General features: G+C 39.8%; 1 protein-coding gene across 2 annotated transcripts in view; it reads left to right on the forward strand.

The window, feature by feature from the left end:
* mnd1 (meiotic nuclear divisions 1 homolog (S. cerevisiae)) overlaps positions 1-20,420 on the forward strand; it is a 46,173-nt gene extending 25,753 nt beyond the window's left edge. For both annotated transcript variants that reach the window (XM_060833048.1, XM_060833057.1), the window contains exons 4-8: positions 652-800; positions 11,269-11,343; positions 17,474-17,588; positions 18,695-18,739; positions 18,837-20,420. In XM_060833048.1, coding sequence (XP_060689031.1) covers positions 652-800; positions 11,269-11,343; positions 17,474-17,588; positions 18,695-18,739; positions 18,837-18,943 — 491 coding nt within the window. In that variant the 3' untranslated portion in view covers positions 18,944-20,420. The remainder of the gene's footprint in view (positions 1-651; positions 801-11,268; positions 11,344-17,473; positions 17,589-18,694; positions 18,740-18,836) is intronic.
* The last annotated feature ends 1,182 nt before the right edge of the window (positions 20,421-21,602 follow it).

Below are 21,602 nucleotides of genomic sequence, written 5' to 3' on the forward strand. Positions count from 1 at the left end.
GACATTGTCTCACACGCCACAGTCATTGTCCCTGGGTTTGTCCTGTCCCACGACCAGGGTGGACCCATCAGACATGGCAGCACAGTGACAACAGTTAAGTACGGAGTTGACCTGGGGAACTCTGGCCATTGTTTCTGGATTCCCTGAAGTATCATGGGTCTAGGCTCAACATGGCCAAGGAAACCTTTCACTAATTAGCAGTAGCTCCACTGTTCACCTTCTCCATAGGGACCGACTTTCTTTGATTGTTAAGGCATCTTTAACTTCCATGCCTCACTAAGTTATTCAGCTGTTATGGGAAAATCAGCATTGTTTTTGAGTAGTGTTTTCATTAAATATAGGCACTGCTGAAAATGCCCATCTCTGCCTGCCAGAAAGTGGTGTAAACTTAAAATATGGTGACATTGAAAATAGTTTATTCTACCACTGAGCCAGGAAAGCCACCTAACTTCAAAAGATTTAGGGGCACTCTACCATAAATTTATCATCCTCATCACCATAGAACAATGCTTCACCACAACAGCTATTGCTGTCGAGGTTTAGATGGAAAATCATATAACTATAGCCTTTTAGTTTTGTTCTAACAATGACAAATCTTCATTTGCAAACGAGAGACAAATGTAAGCTGTTCACGTGTTTTTGCCATTTCAGCCTCCATGTCTGTGAAGGAAGTACTGCAGAGTTTAGTTGATGATGGAATGGTAGACACTGATCGAATTGGAACTTCTAACTATTTCTGGGCGTTTCCAAGTAAAGCTCTTCATATGAGAAAAAAGAAACTGGAGCAGTTGAAGCATCAGGTGAATGTTGGAATGTTTGAGATGACCAGAATGTTTGGCATGTTGCTGTATGTGCTTAATTCTGCTCAGAGATTTGATGTCATTGTATGCCTCGCTTGTCTATCTTGCGTCAAGCCACTTATTGTCTACAACCACTCTGTGATGCCCATCACCGAACAATACTTATATTGACCTTTCTACTACTGTCCACTCTGCCTTCTCATGTGGTCTCTGCAGCTTTTCAGTTCTGATCAAATGGCTGAAATACTAACATGTTCTTTTCTGACTGTCATTTTTTGATGATCTTTTTGTCGTATATATATAAAATGGTTACTATATGTGTTGGCATCATGTTTCAAAGGCATCTATTTTCTTTCTTAAATCTTTACTTATGGTTGAGATTCTAAGGCACATGGGACAGTGATGTAATATATTATCTTATGAGCTTTTTTCCTTGTTATAATAATTTTTCTTGTTGATTTATCTTTAATCTTCAGAGAATTACTTCTAGCTGTTTTTATCCATCTTCCAACTTCTGCATCACATCTGCCATCTTCTGTTTACACTTTCCTAAAACAGATCTATTGTAGGATGATACTATCCACCATAGTCTTTACTCTAGTTGCTCTTAATCTATTCCTTATCACTATCATTTTTTTTTTCAGTCTTAATCTATATTCTAAACTTTGAGATTTGCTTGATGCATAATATTTTTGTGGCCTGTTCATGAAAAGCGACCTCTGCCATTGAATGTGCCAGACTCTGAGACCAATCTTTCTTAGTTTAGATCAACTTTTTCATAAATTTGTTGACTGATTAAACAGGCATTGACTTCTTCTCTGCCACTCTTTTCAACCGAACCAGTTGCAGGGGACCTGGCCTCTTCTGCATTTCCTATCTTTCAACTACAGTTTTCTCCTGTATGAGGTCCTATATTCTTCACAGATGACTGGCCCCATTACCTTTTCATGTGTCATGACTGTGCTCTTAGCTGTCAAAAGGTATAGCGCTGGAAAAGCACAGCAGGTCAGGCAGCATCCAAGGAGCAGGAGAGTCGACGTTTCAGGCGTAAGCCCTTCATCAGGAATGTGCCCTTGGATGTTTCATACATCTCGTTGGTCTCTGCCTTCTGAGCCAGTGTCCTATGAATTTGTTAGCATCTTTTGTCTCTTCTGCCAGAGGGATGGGGCACAGTAGCCATTAAAGAAACATGGCTAAGGGAGGGACAGGACTGGCAGCTTATTGTGGGAGAAAGTGAGAACTGTGGATAATGGCAATCAGAGTTAAAGAGTGTGGTGCTGGAAAAGCACAGCTGGTAAGGCAGTAATCGAGGAGCAGGAGAATTGACATTTTGTGCATAAGCTCTTCAGGAAGAGTTTATAAAGAGCTTATGCTCGAAATGTTGATTCTCCTGCTCCTCAGTTGCTGCCTTACTAGCTGTGTTTTTCCAGCACCACACTCTTCAACTCTGACAGCCTATTGCGTTAGGGTGCAGGTACTTTAGGCAGGATAGAATTGAAGGGAAGAGGGGATGGGAGTTGCATTTTTGATTAAGGGGTGTATCACAGCAATACTCAGAGATGTAATAACTGAGGGATTATCCAGTGAGGCTTTGTGGCTGGAGCTAAAAAATAAGAAAGGTATAGTGACATTTTTGGGAAGGTACTACTGACCCCCAAATAGCCAACCGGAATTAGAGGAACAAATAATCAGGGAGATTGGAGAGCAATGAACTAGCTTTAGTTGAGAACTTGGGGTGAATCCAAAGAGATTCTTTTAAATATATTAAAAGACAAAGAATAAATAGAGAGAGAATAGGGCCCCTCGTAGACCAAAGTGGACAAGTATGTGTGGAACCGCAGGACGTGGGCAAGGTCCTCATTGCATATTTCTCCTGTCTGTTTATCATGGAGAATCATGTGAAAACTTGGACAGTCTAGATCACAGTAGAGGTGGTTTGGATGTATTAGAATGTATGAAGGTGGATGAATCTCCTGGTCCTGACCAGATATATTCAAGAACCCTGCAAGACGCTGGTTAGTAAATTGCAGGAACCTTGGCTGATATTTTTGTATCATTGTTTGCTACAGGTGAGGTCTTGAAAGACCAGAGGGTAGTGAATGTTGTGTCCTCATTCAAGAAGGGCTGCAAAGAACAGCCTGGGAACTATAGACAAGTACCCAACATCAGTGATAATTAAGTTACTTGAGAAGATTCTGAGGGCTAAGGTATATGTATATTTGAAAAGACAGTGTTTGCTTAAGAGTCGTCAGCATGGCTTTGTGCGCAGGGGATCATGCTTCACAAATTTGTTAGAGTTCTTTAAGGAAGTGACCAAAAAGGTTAATGAGGGCAGGATGGTGGACGTAATCTGTATAGATTTCAAAATAACTGTTGATAAGGTTCCGCATGGTAGGCTGTTCTGGAAGGTTAGGTTGCATGGAATCCTGGGAGAGTTGGCAAATTGGATCCACAATTGGCTTGATAGGAGGAAGCAGAAGGTAATAGTGGAAGGATGCTTGTCAGGCTGGAGGCCTGTGTCTAGTTGTGTGCCTTGAGTCGGTGTGTGCCAGTTGTTGTTCGTTATCTATATCAATGATTTGGATGAGAATGTCCAAGGCATGAATAGTAAGTTTGCAGATGACACTACAATACATGGTATTGTTGACACTGAGGCAGGTTATCAAACTGCAGCAGGATCTTGATCAGCTGGGAAAGTGGGCTCAGAAATGGCAAATGGAGTTTAATCTAGATAGGTGTGAGGTGTTGCATTTTGGAAAGTCAAATCAAGGTAGGAGTTCGATAGAGCCTTGAGTGTAGTGGAACAGAGGGACTTTGGAGCTCAAGTGCAAGACTCTTTGAAAATGGGATCGCAGAATGTATAGTGAAAAAGGATTTTGGCACATTGGCCTTCTTCAGTCAGGGCAGTGAGTATAGGAGTTGGGAAGTTATGTTGCAGTTGTACAGCATGTTGGTGAAGCCGCACTTGGAGTCTTGTGTTCAATTTTGATAACTTGGAGAAATTTACAAGGATGTTGCCAGGACTCCAGGGACTGAGTTATCGGGAGAGGTTGAAAAACCTAGGACTTCTTTTTTTTAAGAGTGTAGGAGACTGAGGGGGATCTTACAGATGTGTATAAGATTATGATAGGCATGGGTCGAGTGAATGCACTTCGTCTTTTACCCAGGGTTGGGGAATTGACAACTAGAGGGCATCAGTTTAAGTTGAGGCGAAAAAATAAATGGAAACCTGAGGGGAAACTATTTTTACAGACGATAGTGTGCATATAGAAAGAGCTTCCAGTGGAAGTGGTTGAGGCGGGTACATTAACAACATTTTAAAAGGCATTTGGACAAATACATAGTTAGGAAAGGTTCGGAAGGATATGGACCAAGTACAGGGAAATGGGGTTAGCATGGATGGACATGTTGGTTAGCATGGACCAGTTCATGCTGAAGGGCCTTTCTTTGTGCTGTAGGACTCTGACTCTATCATTTGAAGCGGATAGGCCCCTCATTTAGTTTTACATGACTTCCAAGTTGAGATACTGAGTGATGACCACTGGTATACATAACCAGCTACTTGGAATCATAAGTGAAAATTGGAGAGATGTGGGCCCCTGGTCTCTCTAGCCAGACCCTTATTAATGAGAATGTGTGGTTTAGCAGGGGATCAGGAGTATTAACCCTAACGAGCATCTCAGATATGTCAAATCTACAATGAATATTTCATTGCAATATTTAGACAATGAACAAGCAGACCTTTGTCAGCACAGTTGCTGATAGCTGATGCCTGTCTTTCTTTTAAGAAACTTGCCCAAATGCAGTGTTATCATTTTGTGCATACATAATATGGAGAATTGTATAACTGAGTACGATATGTTTTTCTCTTCACCCATCATGCTACCCAGTAATCCCACCCACAACCAATTTGCTCCCTCTATCCACACCCTCAGACCCCAGCTCCTAATTGGAGCCCTCACCAGATTAAATGTTGTAAGGAGCTCAGATGTGGCTGCAATGGCAGCATCAGTGGTGGCAAGGCATAATGTGGATTCATGATGGCGGCAACAGGGCGGAGTCATATTTGGGCCCAGTGAAAGACCCAGCAGCATCAGTAGCAGCTGCATCAATGAGGTCCGCCCTGTGCACACTCTTGGTGGTGATGACATGAGTGAGATGGTGCCAAAGAATGGCAGTGTGGTGAAAGAACTTGAGGCTGGCCAACTGCATTGTGCTGGTGATGGTCTCTGCATCGGGGTAGAGGAGCCTGGATCCAGACCCATGGCTGAGCACTTAACAAGGAAAAATGTTGAACTATATTTCTTTCTTTCCGCCTTACATTCTATGTTTTAAGATCATGCAGGAGAGTGGTGAGACTGTACAACACCCTTCACTGTATTTGTAACAAAATACATGTGACAGTAAACAAATAAATAAAGTAAAATGGTGCTTCATCTGGAAACTGTTTTTGGGATCTTGGACAGTGAAGTGGGAAGACATGAGTGGTAACTTTTAACTTTATATAGAAATCTTCCACGTGGCCTTCTTTCTTGAAAATTAACTTATGGCTGCCTTAATTTATAAAGGCATCCTGCAGTTTTCAATTTCCACATCCTGGTGTTTGCTACTCTTCATTTTAAGAATTTGGGTTACATTTTCTTAATTACAGAAGACCGTAAGACGTAAGAATGGAAATTAGGCTGTTTGGCTCATTGGTGGATTGGCCATGATCTAATTTGATCATGGCTGATAGCTCTTCAGTGCCATTTTCCTGCTTTCTCCCTATAACTTTGATCCCCTTGGCAATCAAGAATTTATGTATCTCTGTTTTAAGTACACTCCATGACCTGGCCTCCAACGCCTTTTCTGGCAATGAATTCCACAAACTCTCCAGTTTATCCTTATATCGGTTCTAAAGAGTCTTCCCTTTACTGTAAGGCTGTGCCCACAGGTCCTAGTCTCTCCTGCCAATGGAAACATCTCCCCAATGTTGACTCTGTCCAGACTGTTCAGTATTCTGTAAGTTTCAATCAGATCTCCCCTCATCCTTCTAAACTCCATCAAGTATAGTCCCAGAATTCTCAAACGTTACTCATATGTTATGTCTTTCATTCCTGGGATTGTTCTCATGAACCTCCAGGACTAATGCATCTTTACTGAGGTATGGGGCCCAAAATTGCTGTCAGTATTCTAAATGACCAGAGCCTTATAAAGCCTCAGAAGTACATCCATGCCTCTTGAGATAAATGATCACATTGTATTTGCCTTTTTAACTGCCAACTCAACCTAGAAGTTTACCTTAAGAGAATCCTGGACCAGGACTTCCAAGTTCCTTTGCTCTTCACATTCCTGAATTTTCTCCCCATTTAGAAAATAGTCCATGCCTCTATTCTTCCTACCAAAGTCCATGACCCCTCTCACTTTTCCATGTATTTCATCTGCCAGTTCTTTGCCCACTCTTCTCACCTGTTTCAATCTATCTGCAGCCTGCCCACCTGCTCAATACGACCTGCCCTTCTATCTCTCTTTGTGTCATCTGCAAACTTAGCCAGAATGCTGTTGGTTCCTTCATCCGGATCATTAAAGTGAAAAGCTGTGGTCCCAACACTGACCCTTGTGGGCTTCCATGCTGAGAAGGACCCTTTTATTCCCCACTCTCTACTTTCTGCCAAACAGCCAGGCTTCTATCCATGCTAGTACCTTGGCTCTAACACCATGGGCCCTTATCTTACTCAGCAGCCTCCTGTGCAGCACCTTATCAAAGGCCTTCTGGAAGTCCAGATGAATTACATCCATTGGTTCTCCTTAGTCTAACCTGCTCATTAGTTGCTCAAAGAATTTTAACAGATTTGTCAGGCATGACCTCCCCGTGATGAAACCATGCTGACTTTGCCCTATTTTACCATGCACTTCCAGGTATTCAGAAACCTCATCCTTTGGACTCCAAGATCCTACCAATGGCTGAGGTCAGGATAATCAGCCTATAATTTCCCTCACTCCCGCCTTAAGTTGGGGGTGGTGGGGAATTTTCCTGATTTTTCCAGTCCTCTGTGATCCTCTCTGACTCCAGTGATTCCTGAAAGATCATTTCGAAAGCCTCCATTATCCCTTCAGCTATCTCCTTCAGAACTCTATGCTGAAGTTACTTGATGTACACAATATTCCGCATGATTGATCACCCAGGCCCACCAGTCTGCAGTCTTCTTGGAGGGTGTTTTAAGTTGTTGGCCATGACTCATACTGTCTAATTTTTGCAATTCTGCAAAACAGTTCAGATTTATATTTTAAAACGTTTTTCATGGCTTGAATAGCTATTTGGCTGATAACCCTTATTTTTTACCTCCCTCTTTTGACATTAGCTATAGGCAACAATCTTAAAATGAGAAATGTATTACTTGATCGAGAACTGCTTAGCTATTCCAGGGATTATTTGTCAAGCACTGGGAACTTTCTGCTCTCTTATGCCTCACTTAGGTAGCATGATGGATATCAAGCCTCATTATTCTTGGAGACATCACAGAGATACACCACATTCCCCAATTAACTTGTCTATTAGACCCATGTTGACATAAAGATTGGACAGGGTTGCTATATTTAACAGGAATTATTACTTATTGCAATGGTGTGGAGGTGCTGGTGTTGGATTGGGGTGGACAAAGTCAGAATTACATGACACTAGGGTATAGTCCGACAGGTTTATTTAGATTCAAAAGCTTTATCAATACTACTTAGTTGGGTGAAGTGAGTTGACTCGCACTCACCCACCCACTCACTTACTCATTCCAAAAACCTGGGTGTTTTGGATGAGGGGATCACATGGAAAAGCAGCCCAAATGATCTCTGTTGACAGTATCTGGTGATATGGTTATTGTGCTGATCAGAGTTCTCAGTCCTCCTTCTCCAGATGCTTTAATTGATTTGCAGAAGGCACAGGGTGACTGGTTCACAATTATAAAAAGCTCTCTGACTTATTTATTAAACATTATAGCAAGTGCTGAAGAAAGACATGATCGGTTTACTTCAGCCTTGAAGGTAGTTTTGCTGCAGAGAACAGACAAAGCTCCTGAACTGGTGGAGATCTGATGATCTCTCTTAATTCTGTTTGTACTCCTAAGCTTTTCAGTTACCTGGGAACCACTCTCAAAGTTGCTGGCAGACAGAAGGCCTTTGTCATCGTCAATAGGTCAGTAGTCCACAGATCAATCAGCTGTTGGCTGAATCCTCATTTTATGCATACTATCTCATCTAGTCCTTCTTCTACCATTATAACTTGTAGCTGTGTAAACAATACCTACAAAGAGTGACAAGTTACTTTCAAACATTCCTTCAGTGATCCTTGGTTTTAAAATTTATTTTCCCATTTCAGTCCACAAGTAAAAGTACAGAAGCATGTAAAGATCCATTCTTTACACCTTAGTTCAGATGATTGCCACTGCGTGTTATAGCAGTTGCTGTTTGGCTGTAGGCTTAAGGCAATGTTCTTATCTGCTTAGGAGTGAACTGGGTGTGTTTAAAATTTTATTGAAACTGTTAACTCAAATCATGCTGCATCTTAGTGATAAAATTTCCTACCACTAGGTGTCATATTGGAATAGATTGTAATCATCATGGCAGTGGTAGTAAACTGATGTATTTCAGGACCAGAGAAACCGATCTTAAACAGAAATACAGAAAAACATTGTTTTCTAATACCCCATCAATTTGATTTTAAAGGAGTTGAATTTTAAGATATATTGTAATTTTACTAAGTTCCCTGTTTGTCTTTAAAGCTTAGAAGTGATAGCATTTAGTGATGTAATTACATTATGCATTTCCTTGGAATTTACCCATCTTACATTGATGCTGTGATATTTAATAAATCATATAAATGATACATGCTCTTTAAAGTGAATTTTATGAATGAGAATATGTTGTTACTGTATTCCTTCATGGTGTATTCTTGGCTGAAAAGCAAAGTAGAAACCAGTAGTAACTTGTATACCTCTTGATGATGAGAGCAAGAGTGCTATCATAAAGGCCTGTTACCTTGTGTTGGAAATTATTTATGAGTGGCAAACTTTTTTTTAATAACATAATTCAGTCTTGGCTACATCTGCACATAAATGATTTATGATTGGTTTTTTGACACAGGCTATTAATAAAGCACATGCAAAGTACTTCAGGTTGCTCATTGTATTTTCTGTTCTCTCTGTTTTTAAAGGATTTTACAAAGAAAAATATGTCTAGATGCAATTAGCGATACTAAGCTTTTTTAACTCTGCTGTATAGTAAATAAGGATATAATTCACCTGGAGTGAATAACATGTTACAGATCATGTAATAATGAGCAATTTCACTTTGGACTGACGCCACAGTTCTAAACCCAATTAGAACTTAAATTTGATGTGGAAATCGACATTAATTACCAAGATCCTTGAATATTACTCTGGATTTCTCCATTCAATTCTGTATTTTTCTACATTAGTAATAGGAATGGAGTTTTTGGATATATACAATATAAATAATTGAAAGTTAGTTCTGTGTCACTGATCTTTAGTCTGTGATGTGCTGAGAATTGATTTTGCTGTAAAGGTGGTCCCTGATGTAATGGAGGGCTGCAGGATAGCCAATCTGGTACTGTTATTCAAGAAGGGAGCAAGGAATCAACCAGGAAACTGCAGGCCTATCAGCCTAACCTCAGTGGTGGGGAAACTAATGGAAGAAATTTTGAGACACAGAATTAATCTGCAGTTGGAGAGTAAAGGATTAATGAAGAACAATCAGCAGATTTGGTTAAGAAACTTAACAAATCTTCTTTTTCAAGAAGATAACCAAGTGAAGCCAGTGCTTTTGATATCGTCTACTTGCCACTAATCAGCTGGTCTATATTCTCCTGTAATCTAAAGCTGTCCTCCTCACATATATTCCTCACCACATTTTGTATCATCCATAAACTTATTGATCAACTCTCCTCCATTCAAGTCTAAAGTCATTTATATAAACCACGCACAAGGGCCTCAGCATTGACTGCTGTGGGACCCCAATATCCCATATAAAGTCCCAGATAGTAGACAGTTAAGAGAGGTAAGAGCCCATGACATGGAAGGAAATTTGGCAAATTGGATCCACAGAGTGGCAGGCAGCAGAGGGTGATGTTTGAGGGATGTTTTTCCAACTGGCAATCTGTGATATTGGGGTCCCACAGTGATCAATGTTGAGGCCCTTGCTCTCTGGGTTTATATAGAAATTATTTAGACTCTAATGTAGGCGTGTTGATTAGTAATTTCACGGGTGGGGTCATGTATAGTGAGGGGGATAGCTTTAGATTATAGGAGGTTATAGACAGGCTAATTAGTGGCAAGTGGAATTCAATCCAAAGAAGTGTGAGATGATGCTTTTGGGCAGCATGAACAAGGTAAGCATTACATGATGAATGGTAGGATCCTGGGAAGCACCAAGAACCATTGGGATCTTGATATACATGTTCCTTGAGGTACCAGGAAACGTGGATAAAGTGGTTATAAAGGAAGATAGTGTACTTGATTTTATTAGCCGAGACACCAAGTTTAAGAGCAGGGAAATTAGATTAGATTCTTCATAGTGTGGAAACAGGCCCTTCGGCCCAACAAGTCCACACCGACCCTCCAAAGAGTAACCCACCCAGACCCATTTCCCTTTGACTAATGCACCTAACACCATGGACAATTTAGCATGGCCAATTCACCTGACCTGCACATGTTTGGACTCTGGGAGGAAATCGGAGCACCCAGAGGAAACATGGGGAGAATGTGCAAACTCCACATAGACATTCGCCCAAGGCTAGAATCGAACCTGGGTCCCTGGCGCTATGAGGCAGCAGTACCAACCACTGATCCACCGTGCCAGCAGTGGCTCTAGATTATGCTAGAACAGTATAAAACATTAATTTGGTGACAACTAGTGTTAAGTGCAATTCTGGAATCCACATATGTGGGATGTGATAACACTGGAGAGGAAGCAGAGAAGTTTTACTGGGATGTTGGTTGGGCTGGAGAGTTTCCGTGATGAAGTGAGATTGAACAGATTTGCGTTGTTTACCTTGGGACAGAGGAGATTGACAGGGGACATGACTGGGGGGCAGGTATAAGTCGAGAAGCCAAAACCTTTCTCCTTGATGGAAGGAACAATGACCAGGAGACATACTTTTATAGTAAAGGCCTGAAGGTTTAGAGAAGTTGAGGACAAACTTACCTGGAGAATGGTGGGAATCTGGAACTCATTCCCAAAGCCTGGCAGAGGCAGAAAGCATCAACATTTGAGAGGTATTTAGACTTCCATTTGTGATGCCAAGGCATACAAGGTTATGGGCCAAGTGCTTTAAAATGGAATCAGAATAGTTAGGTAGTTGTTTTTGATTGGTGCAGGTACAGTGGGCCAAAGGGCCTTTCCTGTGCTGTGGATCTCTGTGATTCATACTTCTTTCTAAATTTACTCTCTAAGTTTTTTATTTACCATTTTCTGTTTCCAGCTTGCTGAAGGAACCCAAAGGAAACAAAGTTTACAGCAAAGTATTGAGAAAGCCAAAGTGGGCCGTCAAAATACAGTAAGAATGTTAATGTTGAAACTTGGGGTCTGCCTGGGCAAAAACGATAAGATTGGCAAAGAATTTATAGTTTGATACTTAGTTTGACATTATGATGGATATGTTTGAAATGTCTACTATGTTGGAAGTGACTGCCATTGTCCTCTGTATCAGAGGCATTTCATATCTTGCCTAATGTGTTAATTTGACTGAGGATAAACTGTTTTGGTCAAAACATTTTGACTAACAAATATCATGGATGACAGTGTTAGCAATGCCAACCAGCAATCACTTTAATATTAGAGTTGCTTAATTTTGTTTTGCAAGTTCTGTTGGGTTCACCAGATCAGCTGATTTTTGTGCCTGTAAGCACTTGAATAAATGTATTTTTTGAAAAACATACTGGTGAGAGGAGTGTGCTGACTTGTCATTGTAGAGTTTATCTTTGTGATCTTTGGGAATGATGCTCGTAAATCATTCTTTATAAAAGTAAATGTTTCTTGTTTGCCAATCAAAGATAAATTACATACCGTGTTCCCCACAGCACCCTTACAGATCCCATGTAATAGATTTTAATTTACTTTGGTAAAATAGTGTCTTCAGAAAGGGTTTTAAACTAATAAGTTCAATGTCTTAAGTAATAGTTGTCCCTTCTAAATAGTTAATTGGTACAAAATCTGAACCATTACAACAGTACCCTGATGTTTATAATAGTTCTGCTTGACCAGACTAGCCCTGCTCAGTAAACATTTCTGCACTTCACAGACTATCTGGAAGGTTGTGGATTCTTAGGGTTTCATGGGGCTGCAGTTTAATCATCATCTGTTTAGATGAAAGGCTATTGACCTGAAGCATAACACTTTCTCCCTCCATAGATGCTACCTGATCTAAGTATTTTCTAAGTAAATTATTTTTGTTGTTTATTTTAGTTATGTGCTCCGTTGTTGGCTGTTTTTATTGTATCATTTATTTCCAAACTGGTCTGTTGGAGAATCACCAAAATACTGTGGATACTGGGAATGTGAAATTAACACTTGTTAGGTCTTGCAGTATTTGTAAAATGAGAAACATACCTAACATTTCAAGCTGGTAACTTTTTGTGCTAAACATGTGAGAGATCTGCTGTGTTACTGACATAGGATATTGTATCGATCTCTTTTTAAATGCCTACATTTTTACAATCCACTGTGATTTCCATATGGGTGGTGCAAATTCACATCACCCATCTTCCTTGATTTTCATCTGCGTGGAGTTTGCACATTCTCCCAGTGTCTGTGTGGGTTTCTGCCAGATGCTTCAGTTTCCCTCCCAGAGTCCAAAGATGTGCAGATTAGGTGGATTGGCCATGCTAAACTGCCCATATTGTTCAGGGACATGTAGGTTAGGTGCATTAGCCATGGGAAATGCAAGGTTACAGAGATAGAGTAAGGGGATGGGTCTGAGTGGGATGCTCTTCAGATGGTTGGTGTGGACTTGTTGGGCTGAATGGCCTGTTTTCACACTGTGAGGATTCTATAAAATATGATCTCCATCGTTTTTAAATGGGATTCCCTGAGGGCAGATTACATTAGTTTATCGAAAGCTCCACACATGGATTGGCTTGCAGTGTTCAGAGTGTAACATTTTTAATAGAAGAAATTATTTTGTATCACAGTAAAACCAATCAAAAATATTCAGTAACTCAAATGTGTTTGACAAAGATGGCATTAGTATGATTGGCAATTCTTTTGGTGGAGTGCTGATGGAGAAAAATAAGTGATTTTATCTTCTGTTCCTCAATTATAAATACAAAGTTGTTTTTTTTTGTATATGTGGGTAATGCAATAATGGTGCACGAATTCTTGCCAGAACTGAGATACACATTGATGATCTTATTGGAAGCCTTCAATTTACTGGGGATAACAACTTTCTAAAATGAGTACCAGCATATAATGTATGAAAACGCAATGAAGTTGCAATACAATATTCATTGGAAAATGTTACATTTGTTGAAGTTTACCAGTAGATTTTAGATTTTTTTTGTCAAGTCCTAATCTTTCCAAATCTCTCCACTGAAATGGTAACCATGTTTATTATTATAAGATTATTTTCAGAACTACTGCGGAATTTCCTCAAGAAGCTATGACATTTAAAAGCATGCTTAAACAGGCAGTAGGTTTGAGTGAATTTTAAACAGCTCACTTTTTGAGTTCTCGATCTCTACTGGCAGTGTGAACTAGAGAGAACCTTCCTCTGCATTTATAAGTAGTATTTCTTTGTTAATAACTGACTCAAATTACCTTGTTGAAATAATGCAGGAGCAATATGTTGGGGCAGTGCGGCGGGGGGGGGGGGGGGGGTGGAAAGGAGGTGGTAGATGGTAAGTGCTAGAAATATTCAGCAGTTAGCAGCTGTAGATAGTTTCAGGATCTGAAATAGAGAATCCTAACTACCTTCCATCGTCAGTTAGTGGTATTGCCATTCCTTGAAACGCAGCCATCAAAATCCTGGGGATGACCATTGATCAGAAACGTAGCTGGTCCAGTATATAAATACAGAGGACAAGAGCAAATCAGAAGCTAAAATGTCTTTGGTAAGTATTTCACTTGACTCTTCAGAACCTGTTCATCATCTGCAAGTCATAGTCCAGACTGTAATTAAGTACTCTTCAGTTGTCTGATTGAGTGAAGCTCTAACAGCACCCCTTAATTTGCACTTTTTCTTCCACCTTCAACAGTTGCTCTCCTCCACAGGCTCGTCATAATTGGAGCACATGTCACCTACAAGGTGAACTGCAGTAACCCTTAAGTTGCATGTAAGTTAACTGTCACTCTCATGTCAATGTGTGTACGAACAAGTCTGCTCACCAGCCAAACAGCAAGCTCTGCTCATACAGTATAAAATGTCCCCCCAGCCCCAACACACCCCATCACACTCACCCATTGGAATTCTTGCAAAATGTTTTGAGTGCAAGATGAAAAGTTTGATAAAATGTGACCAAAACACATTCTAACTAGGATTTAAAATTATGAGCCATAGATACTGCCCTTGCCAGCACCTCAAGTTGAAAAAAAATTATCTTTGCTTCAATCGTAATGAGAATGTTCATTTCCAGCTAGTATTAGTCTGACTATTCCTGATGAAGGGTTCATGCCCGAAACGTCGATTCTCCTGCTCCTTGGATGCTGCCTGACCTGCTGTGCTTTTCCAGCTCTGATCTCCAGCATCTGCAGTCCTCACTTTCTCTTAGTCTGACTATTCTCAAGTCTGAGAGAATTTGAAGTCATGTTTCCGGATCATTGTTCTAAACTGCCTGAGTGGGATTTGCCTGCTGTAGAACATTCAAACTGAAGAGGAAGCATCCACGAAGGTGCCAACCACGATGAATGTCACTCAGTGGAGCATGTGGAGGTGTGGCACAAGCAGAGAACACACACTGTCCAGAAAGTCCCACTCACCCATCTCAAACACCACCTGCAAGAGAGACTGTAGCTCCAGGATTAGACTATTCAGCCACTTCAGAACCCACCTCCATGGGATGGAAGCAAGTCATCCTCAAACCGGAGGGACTAGAAAAGAAAAAAGTATATAGTAGACATATATTTGTAACATTGCCAATGCACTCACTTCGGTGTGTTGTTGCTAATCAAGTTTTCAGTCAACAATTTATGTTCTTTAGGGGGCCAAATGTAGCTGGAACCACTGAAGTTATTGTCAATCCCTTCTAAGCTAACATGTAGATCATTTTGCTCATCTCCAGATGGTTGAGATTTTCTCATATATAAACTCACTTTGATAATCTGTAGCCTTCCACTGTATGTATTATCCTGGACGCGAAATGAAAATGATTCTCTGAAAGTAAGAAATCTAATGTAAATTATTCCATCCTTTGATAGATGGTTGGTGAATGAGATGGGGGTGATGTTTCATTGAATTGTGTGGGATTACAAACTTGGTTATAAACCACTCTGAATTCTTTCCACACTTGGCTTCTATAAGATAACACAATCAGAGTGGGTACTATCTATATTTTAGAAATGTTCTTCATCCAAATTGAGCAATTCACAAATTTTAAAAAGCAAAGTCATATATATCCTTTAACTTCCGTGAAATGCATAAAGGTGGATAAATCCCCAGCACCTGATCAGGTGTACCCTAGAACTCTAGAGAAGTAGTTGCTGGGCCTCTGGCTGAGATATTTGTATCATCGATAGTCACATCGATAGCCGGAAGACTGGAGGTTGGCTAATGTGGTGCCACTGTTTCAGAAGGGTGGTATGGACAAGCCAGGAAACTATCGACCATTGAGCCTGATGTCGGTGGTGGGCAAGTTGTTGGAGGGAATCCTGAGGGGCAGGATGTACATATATTCGGAAAGGCAAGGGCTAATTAGGGATAGTCAGCATGGCTGTGTGTGTGGGCAATCATATCTCTCAAACTTGACTGAGTTTTTTTGAAGAAGTAATAAAGAGGATTGATGAGGGCAGAGCAATAGATGTTATCTGTATGGACTTCAATATGGCATTCGACAAGGCTCCCCATGGGAGACTAGTTAGCAAGGTTAGATCTCACAGAATACAGGGGGAACTAGCCATTTGGATTGGGAACTGGCTCATTGTATTTCAGACTGGAGGTCTGCGACCAGTGGAGTGCCACAAGGATCGGTGCTGGGTCCACTACTTTTCATCATTTATATAAATAATTTGGATGTGAGCATAAGAGGTTAAACTAGTAAGTTTGCAGATGACACCAAAATTGGAGATGTAGTGGACAGCGAAGAGATTACCTCATTACAATGGGATCTTGATCAGATGGGCCAATGAGCTGAGAAGTGGCAGATGGAATTTAATTCAGATAAATGCGAGGTGCTGCATTTTAGGAAAGCAAATCTTAGCAGGGCTAATACAGTTAATGGTAAGGTCCTAGGGAGTGTTACTGAACAAAGAGACCTTGGAGTGCAGGTTCATAGCTCCTTGAAAATGGAGTCGCAGGTAGATAGGATAGTGAAGGTGGCGTTTGGTATGCTTTCCTTTATTGGTCAGAGTATTGAGTACAAGATTGGGAGGTCATGTTGCGGCTGTACAGGACATTGGTTCGGCCACTGTTGGAATATTGCGTGCAATTCTGGTCTCCTTCCTATCGGAAAGATGTTGTGAAACTTGAAAGGGTTCAGAAAAGATTTACAAGGATGTTGCCAGGGTTGGAGGATTTGAGATATAGGGAGAAGCTGAACAGGCTAGGGCTGTTTTCCCTGGAGCGTCGGAGGCTGAGGAGTGACCTAGAGGTTTACACAATTATGGGGCATGGATAGGATAAATAGGCAAAGTCTTTTCCCTGGAGTTGGGGAGTCCAGAACTAGAGGGTGTAGGTTTAGGGTGAGAGGGGAAAGATATAAAAGGGACCTAAGGGGCAACATTTTCACACAGTGGGTAGTACGTGTATGGAATGAGCTGCCAGAGGAAGTGGTGGAGGCTGATACAATTACACCATTTTAAAAGGCATTTGAATGGGTATATGATTAGGAAGGGTTTGGAGGGATATGGGCCGGGTGCTGGCAGGTAGGACTAGATTGAGTTGGAATATCTGGTCAGCATGGACAGGTTGGACCGAAGGGTCTGTTTTTGTGCTGTACATCTCTATGACTAATTTTTGTGTCATACTAGTAGTGTTTTTTAAATAGTTTTTTAAAATAAAATCTGTCACATGCTGGTATTGAATCTGGAATGTTGTGCATGCTAGGGGCATCAATGTGGTCTGAAGGACAGTAGACGAACTTTATTTCCATCTGTTGAAAGAGAGAGCAAATATTTCAAGTACAGTGTTCAGTATCAACTAGTGTGGCTAATGATTTGTAATGCGTCAGACAAGAAGGGCTTTTAAGTACATTTCTGCAGTCATTTTCGATATAGTTCTATATATTTCATGTGTCTTAAACATGGACACCATTTATCTTTCCCTCCTGTACTTGCCTTTTAAATACAAGATTAAAAGTTACAGTTATCTTGAGTTGTTTTTCTAATAGGGGAGTATCAGACTCCCCCAGGAGAAATGACTGCAGCCCCAAACAGATGGAGTTTCCACAGAAAGTTGGAGCCAATGAGTTCTAAGCCTTCAATGTTACATGCTCATTTAACTGTGTAAAATAATATTCAAATATTTATTTTTAAAATAGGAAAAGCGTGCGACTATGTTAAAAGAATTGGAGGGACTGCGACAACAAAGGAATCAGTTGAAAGCAGAGTTGGAAAAATACAAAGAATGTGATCCAGAAGTAATTGAAGAAATTAGTAAGTAACCAATCCATTTTTGGTTCAGTTAAGATCATTGAAATGTTTCCACTCTAAAGATTTTGCTTCTCTAAGCTAGTTTATATTGAAAAATAGCCAAACCCAAACAACAATTCTACTGCAAGTCCATGACCTGTGAATTGGAAATTACAGAGCAATCTGTATTAGTGGAAGAGCAGTGTTTTGGTACAGTAACACAATGCTTACCACTGAAGTATGAATTCACACAGAGATATATAAATGTCTTAAAATATTAGGCTGTGCTTTGAATTTTCAGTTTTAGATTTTTTTTGAGTAGTGCGTGATACCTTCATTATATCAGCTAACAATGTGATGCTCTTGGGTAATCTAGTGGTATGGAATTGCTTTCTTTCTGGATTAGAGGGTATCAAAGTAATCATCATTCTCTTGTAGTTTTTTTTCTCAAAACAATAGTTCTTTGTTTAGGCGGCACGGTGGCACAGTGGTTAGCATTGCTGCCTCACAGCGCCTGTAGACCCGGGTTCAATTCCCGACTCAGGCTACTGACTGTGTGGAGTTTGCACGTTCTCCCCGTGTCTGCGTGGGTTTCCTCCGGGTGCTCCGGTTTCCTCCCACAGTCCAAAGATGTGCGGGTCAGGTGAATTGGCCAAGCTAAAATTGCCCGTAGTGTTAGGTAAGGGGTAAATGTAGGGGTATGGGTGGGTTGCGCTTCGGTGGGTCGGTGTGGACTTGTTGGGCCGAAGGGCCTGTTTCCACACTGTAAGTCTAATCTAATCTAAGGCTGAACTAGATTGGAATTTGCTAAAAAAGTTTACTTGACCATTTTATTCATTCTGAAACAATAGCATGACAACTGAGCCTACATTGAACACAAATAAACAATAAGAAAATTTGTTAAATATTACATGATGATAGTAAATAGTGTTTTGGGTTTGGTACCTACTAAGTGTTATCTAATTTAAATATGAATTTTAGTTGATACTGTGTAATCCTATCAGTAGTTTCCGTTGACACAGGAGATGAAATAAAATGTTGCCCCCATCTGATCTTTTAGTTGGAAGAATAGGTTTATTAAGTACAAATGATATGCCTGTTTGAGCTGTTTGGGTTTTTTCTTTTTGTAGGGCAGACAAACAAGACAGCAAAAGATGCAGCCAACAGATGGACTGGTATGCTAAAGAAGGACCTGTATCTCTCAGTGAATTTTTATCTCATTCTTTTTCAAACATATAAAATTTTAACTATAATTTCTGTTTGTTCCACTAGATAACGTGTTTGCTATAAAATCCTGGGCAAATAAAAAATTTGGATTTGAACGGAATAAGATTGATAAGGCTTTCGGAATTCCAGAAGATTTTGACTATATTGACTGATGGTTTCAGTCTGTACAAATTGATCTTTCTTGTTTGTATCAAACTTGACGTTCATCAAAAAATAGTCTGATTTTTATCGCAATAAAATTTAGACTTCAACTGCAGGGCAATCAATTTTACTCTTTTGATACTTTGAGTATTGTGCAACTGCTGTTTCAATCAGTGTTGGCAGCAAAAATCATCTTGCAATCCTGTTATGAAGGTCAAACTCCGAGCAGATACTAACAATTTATAGAGCATCGGGTCCAGCTAGATTAAAAAGTAATTGAATAAAATAATATAGGAAGTAATTTCACAAGACTGGTAACAATAGTTCAACCAGTATATAAGGTCCCCTGTATAGCTTGTAAAATAGTAGTTCTGATAAATAGTATTTTTCCTTACAATAGTCACTCAATCTCATATTGTACAGGATGATCTTGAAATACCATCTCAATATAAGGAAAATATCTAACCTGCTGTACTAAATCTTCCTTCTCCACTTCACTGATAAAGGATAATTGAGTGTAATTTTGAAAGAATTTAGGATAAAAATGCAAGCTCTACAAAACTTAACGCTTGATTGCAACTAAAATTGTTTTGTAAGGCTCTAAAAGTCTGCCCTCTAATTAAGTTTTTGTTACTTAAATGTTCCATACTCTTCGGTGTTTTGTGTCATTTTGTAAAGAAGGGATAAAATCTTCTCAATAAAAATGCTGCTTCCATATTGGGGAATGAAAGCAGATTATCTCATGCAACAAGACTGACTACATATATTGATGATGTCAGGTTGAAATTGAGATAAGATAAAGAATTGCACATCTGCAATATCAGAAGTTTATTTACTGTATAAGTGAATTATATTGTAAATCATAAATTTGTATTTTAATAAACATCACATACAATCTTACAAATCCAGTCCACACTACGCTTATTATTTAAATAAATACTGAACTGTGATATGTCAAGTGAATGAAAATTGTTGCTAACTCTAAGTGGAAGACATAGGTTGGTCCTGGGTCTGACTGAACATGAAACTTAAATAAGTTAAAACCAAATTTAAAACCAAATCTCAAAAAAACCTGAATGTTTAAGTGTTTCATTGGTAGCTATGAGTTTGAAATATTCCTGTATGTTTGCAGACTATACTTGTTAGTAGGGTGCTGTTAATTAGTGACAGCAATTTCTTTGACTCCAGAGTACAAACTGCTTCCAGGAAAGTTGGAGTTAATCTCGGGTTGTGATTTGTATTTTGCCTCCCAGCAAAAGCTGTGGATTTCTGCAATTTGGTTGGACATTTATTTTCTATATTAATAGAATGCAAGCAATGTTTTCACGTGTTTCCCCCTCCTCATTATTGCCAGGCTTTCAAGTGCTTCCAGATTTCTTCAGCATTCATATACAAGTCACTGATAGAATCAATTCAGTTTCTTGACCTGTTTATAACACAGCAACTGCAAGGTTGGTCTTTGTACAATCCCGCTGTCATAAAACCTGCTTGTTGCTATTTTGTATCGCTAGATATAATAAAATGAATACAAACTGAATGCAAGACTTGAGTGAATAAATAGTTCCAAGCAGAAATATTAGGAGAAGAAAGGATTGAAAGATTTGTGGAAAAAAGAGTGCTGAGGATATATTGTGAAGATATAGTACAGTGCTCTGGTGATGACTGTTCCATGATTTTGACCCAGCAATGATGAAGGAATGGAGATAGGTTTCCAAGTCGGGATGATTTGTGATGTTGAGGCATACTTAAATGTGGTGATGTTCCCACAGCAATGGTAAAGGTCACAGTTGTGGAAGGTGTTGCCAAAAGAAATTTAGCACTTGCTGCAGTGCAGTGTGCAAGTGTTATGCATTACAGCTACTTTGGTGGAACAGTAGTAACAGTTTAATAGCCCATAAGGGAGCAGGCTATTCTGGGCTTAGTGCTGTGTAATGAGCCAGATTTTATAAAAGATATTAAAGTAAGGGAGCACTTAGGAGACAGCCATCATAATATGGTAGAGTTTAGTCTGCAGTTTGAAAGATAGAAGGCGTAATAATGTTACAGTTAAATAAAGGTAATTACAGGGGCATGGGAGAGGAACTAACAAATCGACTGGAAGCAGAGCCTAGTGGGGAAGACAGTCGAGCAACAATGGCAGGAACTTCTGGGTGTAATTGAGGACAAAGTACAGAGGTTCATCCAAAAGAAAAGAAAGATTATCCGGGGTGGGGGATTAGACAGCCATGGCTAAGAAAGGAAATCAGAAAATGTATCACAGAAAAAGAGAGAGCCTATAAAGTGGCCAAGAGCACTGGGAAATCAGATGATTGAAGCGACTACAAAAACAAACAGGATAACAAAGAAATAAGGACGGAGAGGATGAAATATAAAGGTAAGCTAGCCAGTAATATTAGAAATGATTGTAAAAGTTTCTTTCAATACATAAGAAACAAATGAGAAACAAAAGTAGAAATTGGGCCACTCCAAAGTGATGCTGGAAGGCTAGTGATGGGAGATAAAGAAACAACTGAAGAACTAAATAAATACTTTGTATCAGTCTTCACAGTGGAAGACAGGAGTAATATCCCAGCAATTAAGGAGATTCAAGGGGCAGATTTAAGTATGGTAGCCATTACAAAAGAGAAAGTGCTAGAAAAGATAAAAGTTCTAAAAATTGATAAATCTCCT

This window comes from Hemiscyllium ocellatum, chromosome 1 (assembly GCF_020745735.1).
Source record: "Hemiscyllium ocellatum isolate sHemOce1 chromosome 1, sHemOce1.pat.X.cur, whole genome shotgun sequence".
Lineage (NCBI taxonomy): Eukaryota > Metazoa > Chordata > Chondrichthyes > Orectolobiformes > Hemiscylliidae > Hemiscyllium > Hemiscyllium ocellatum.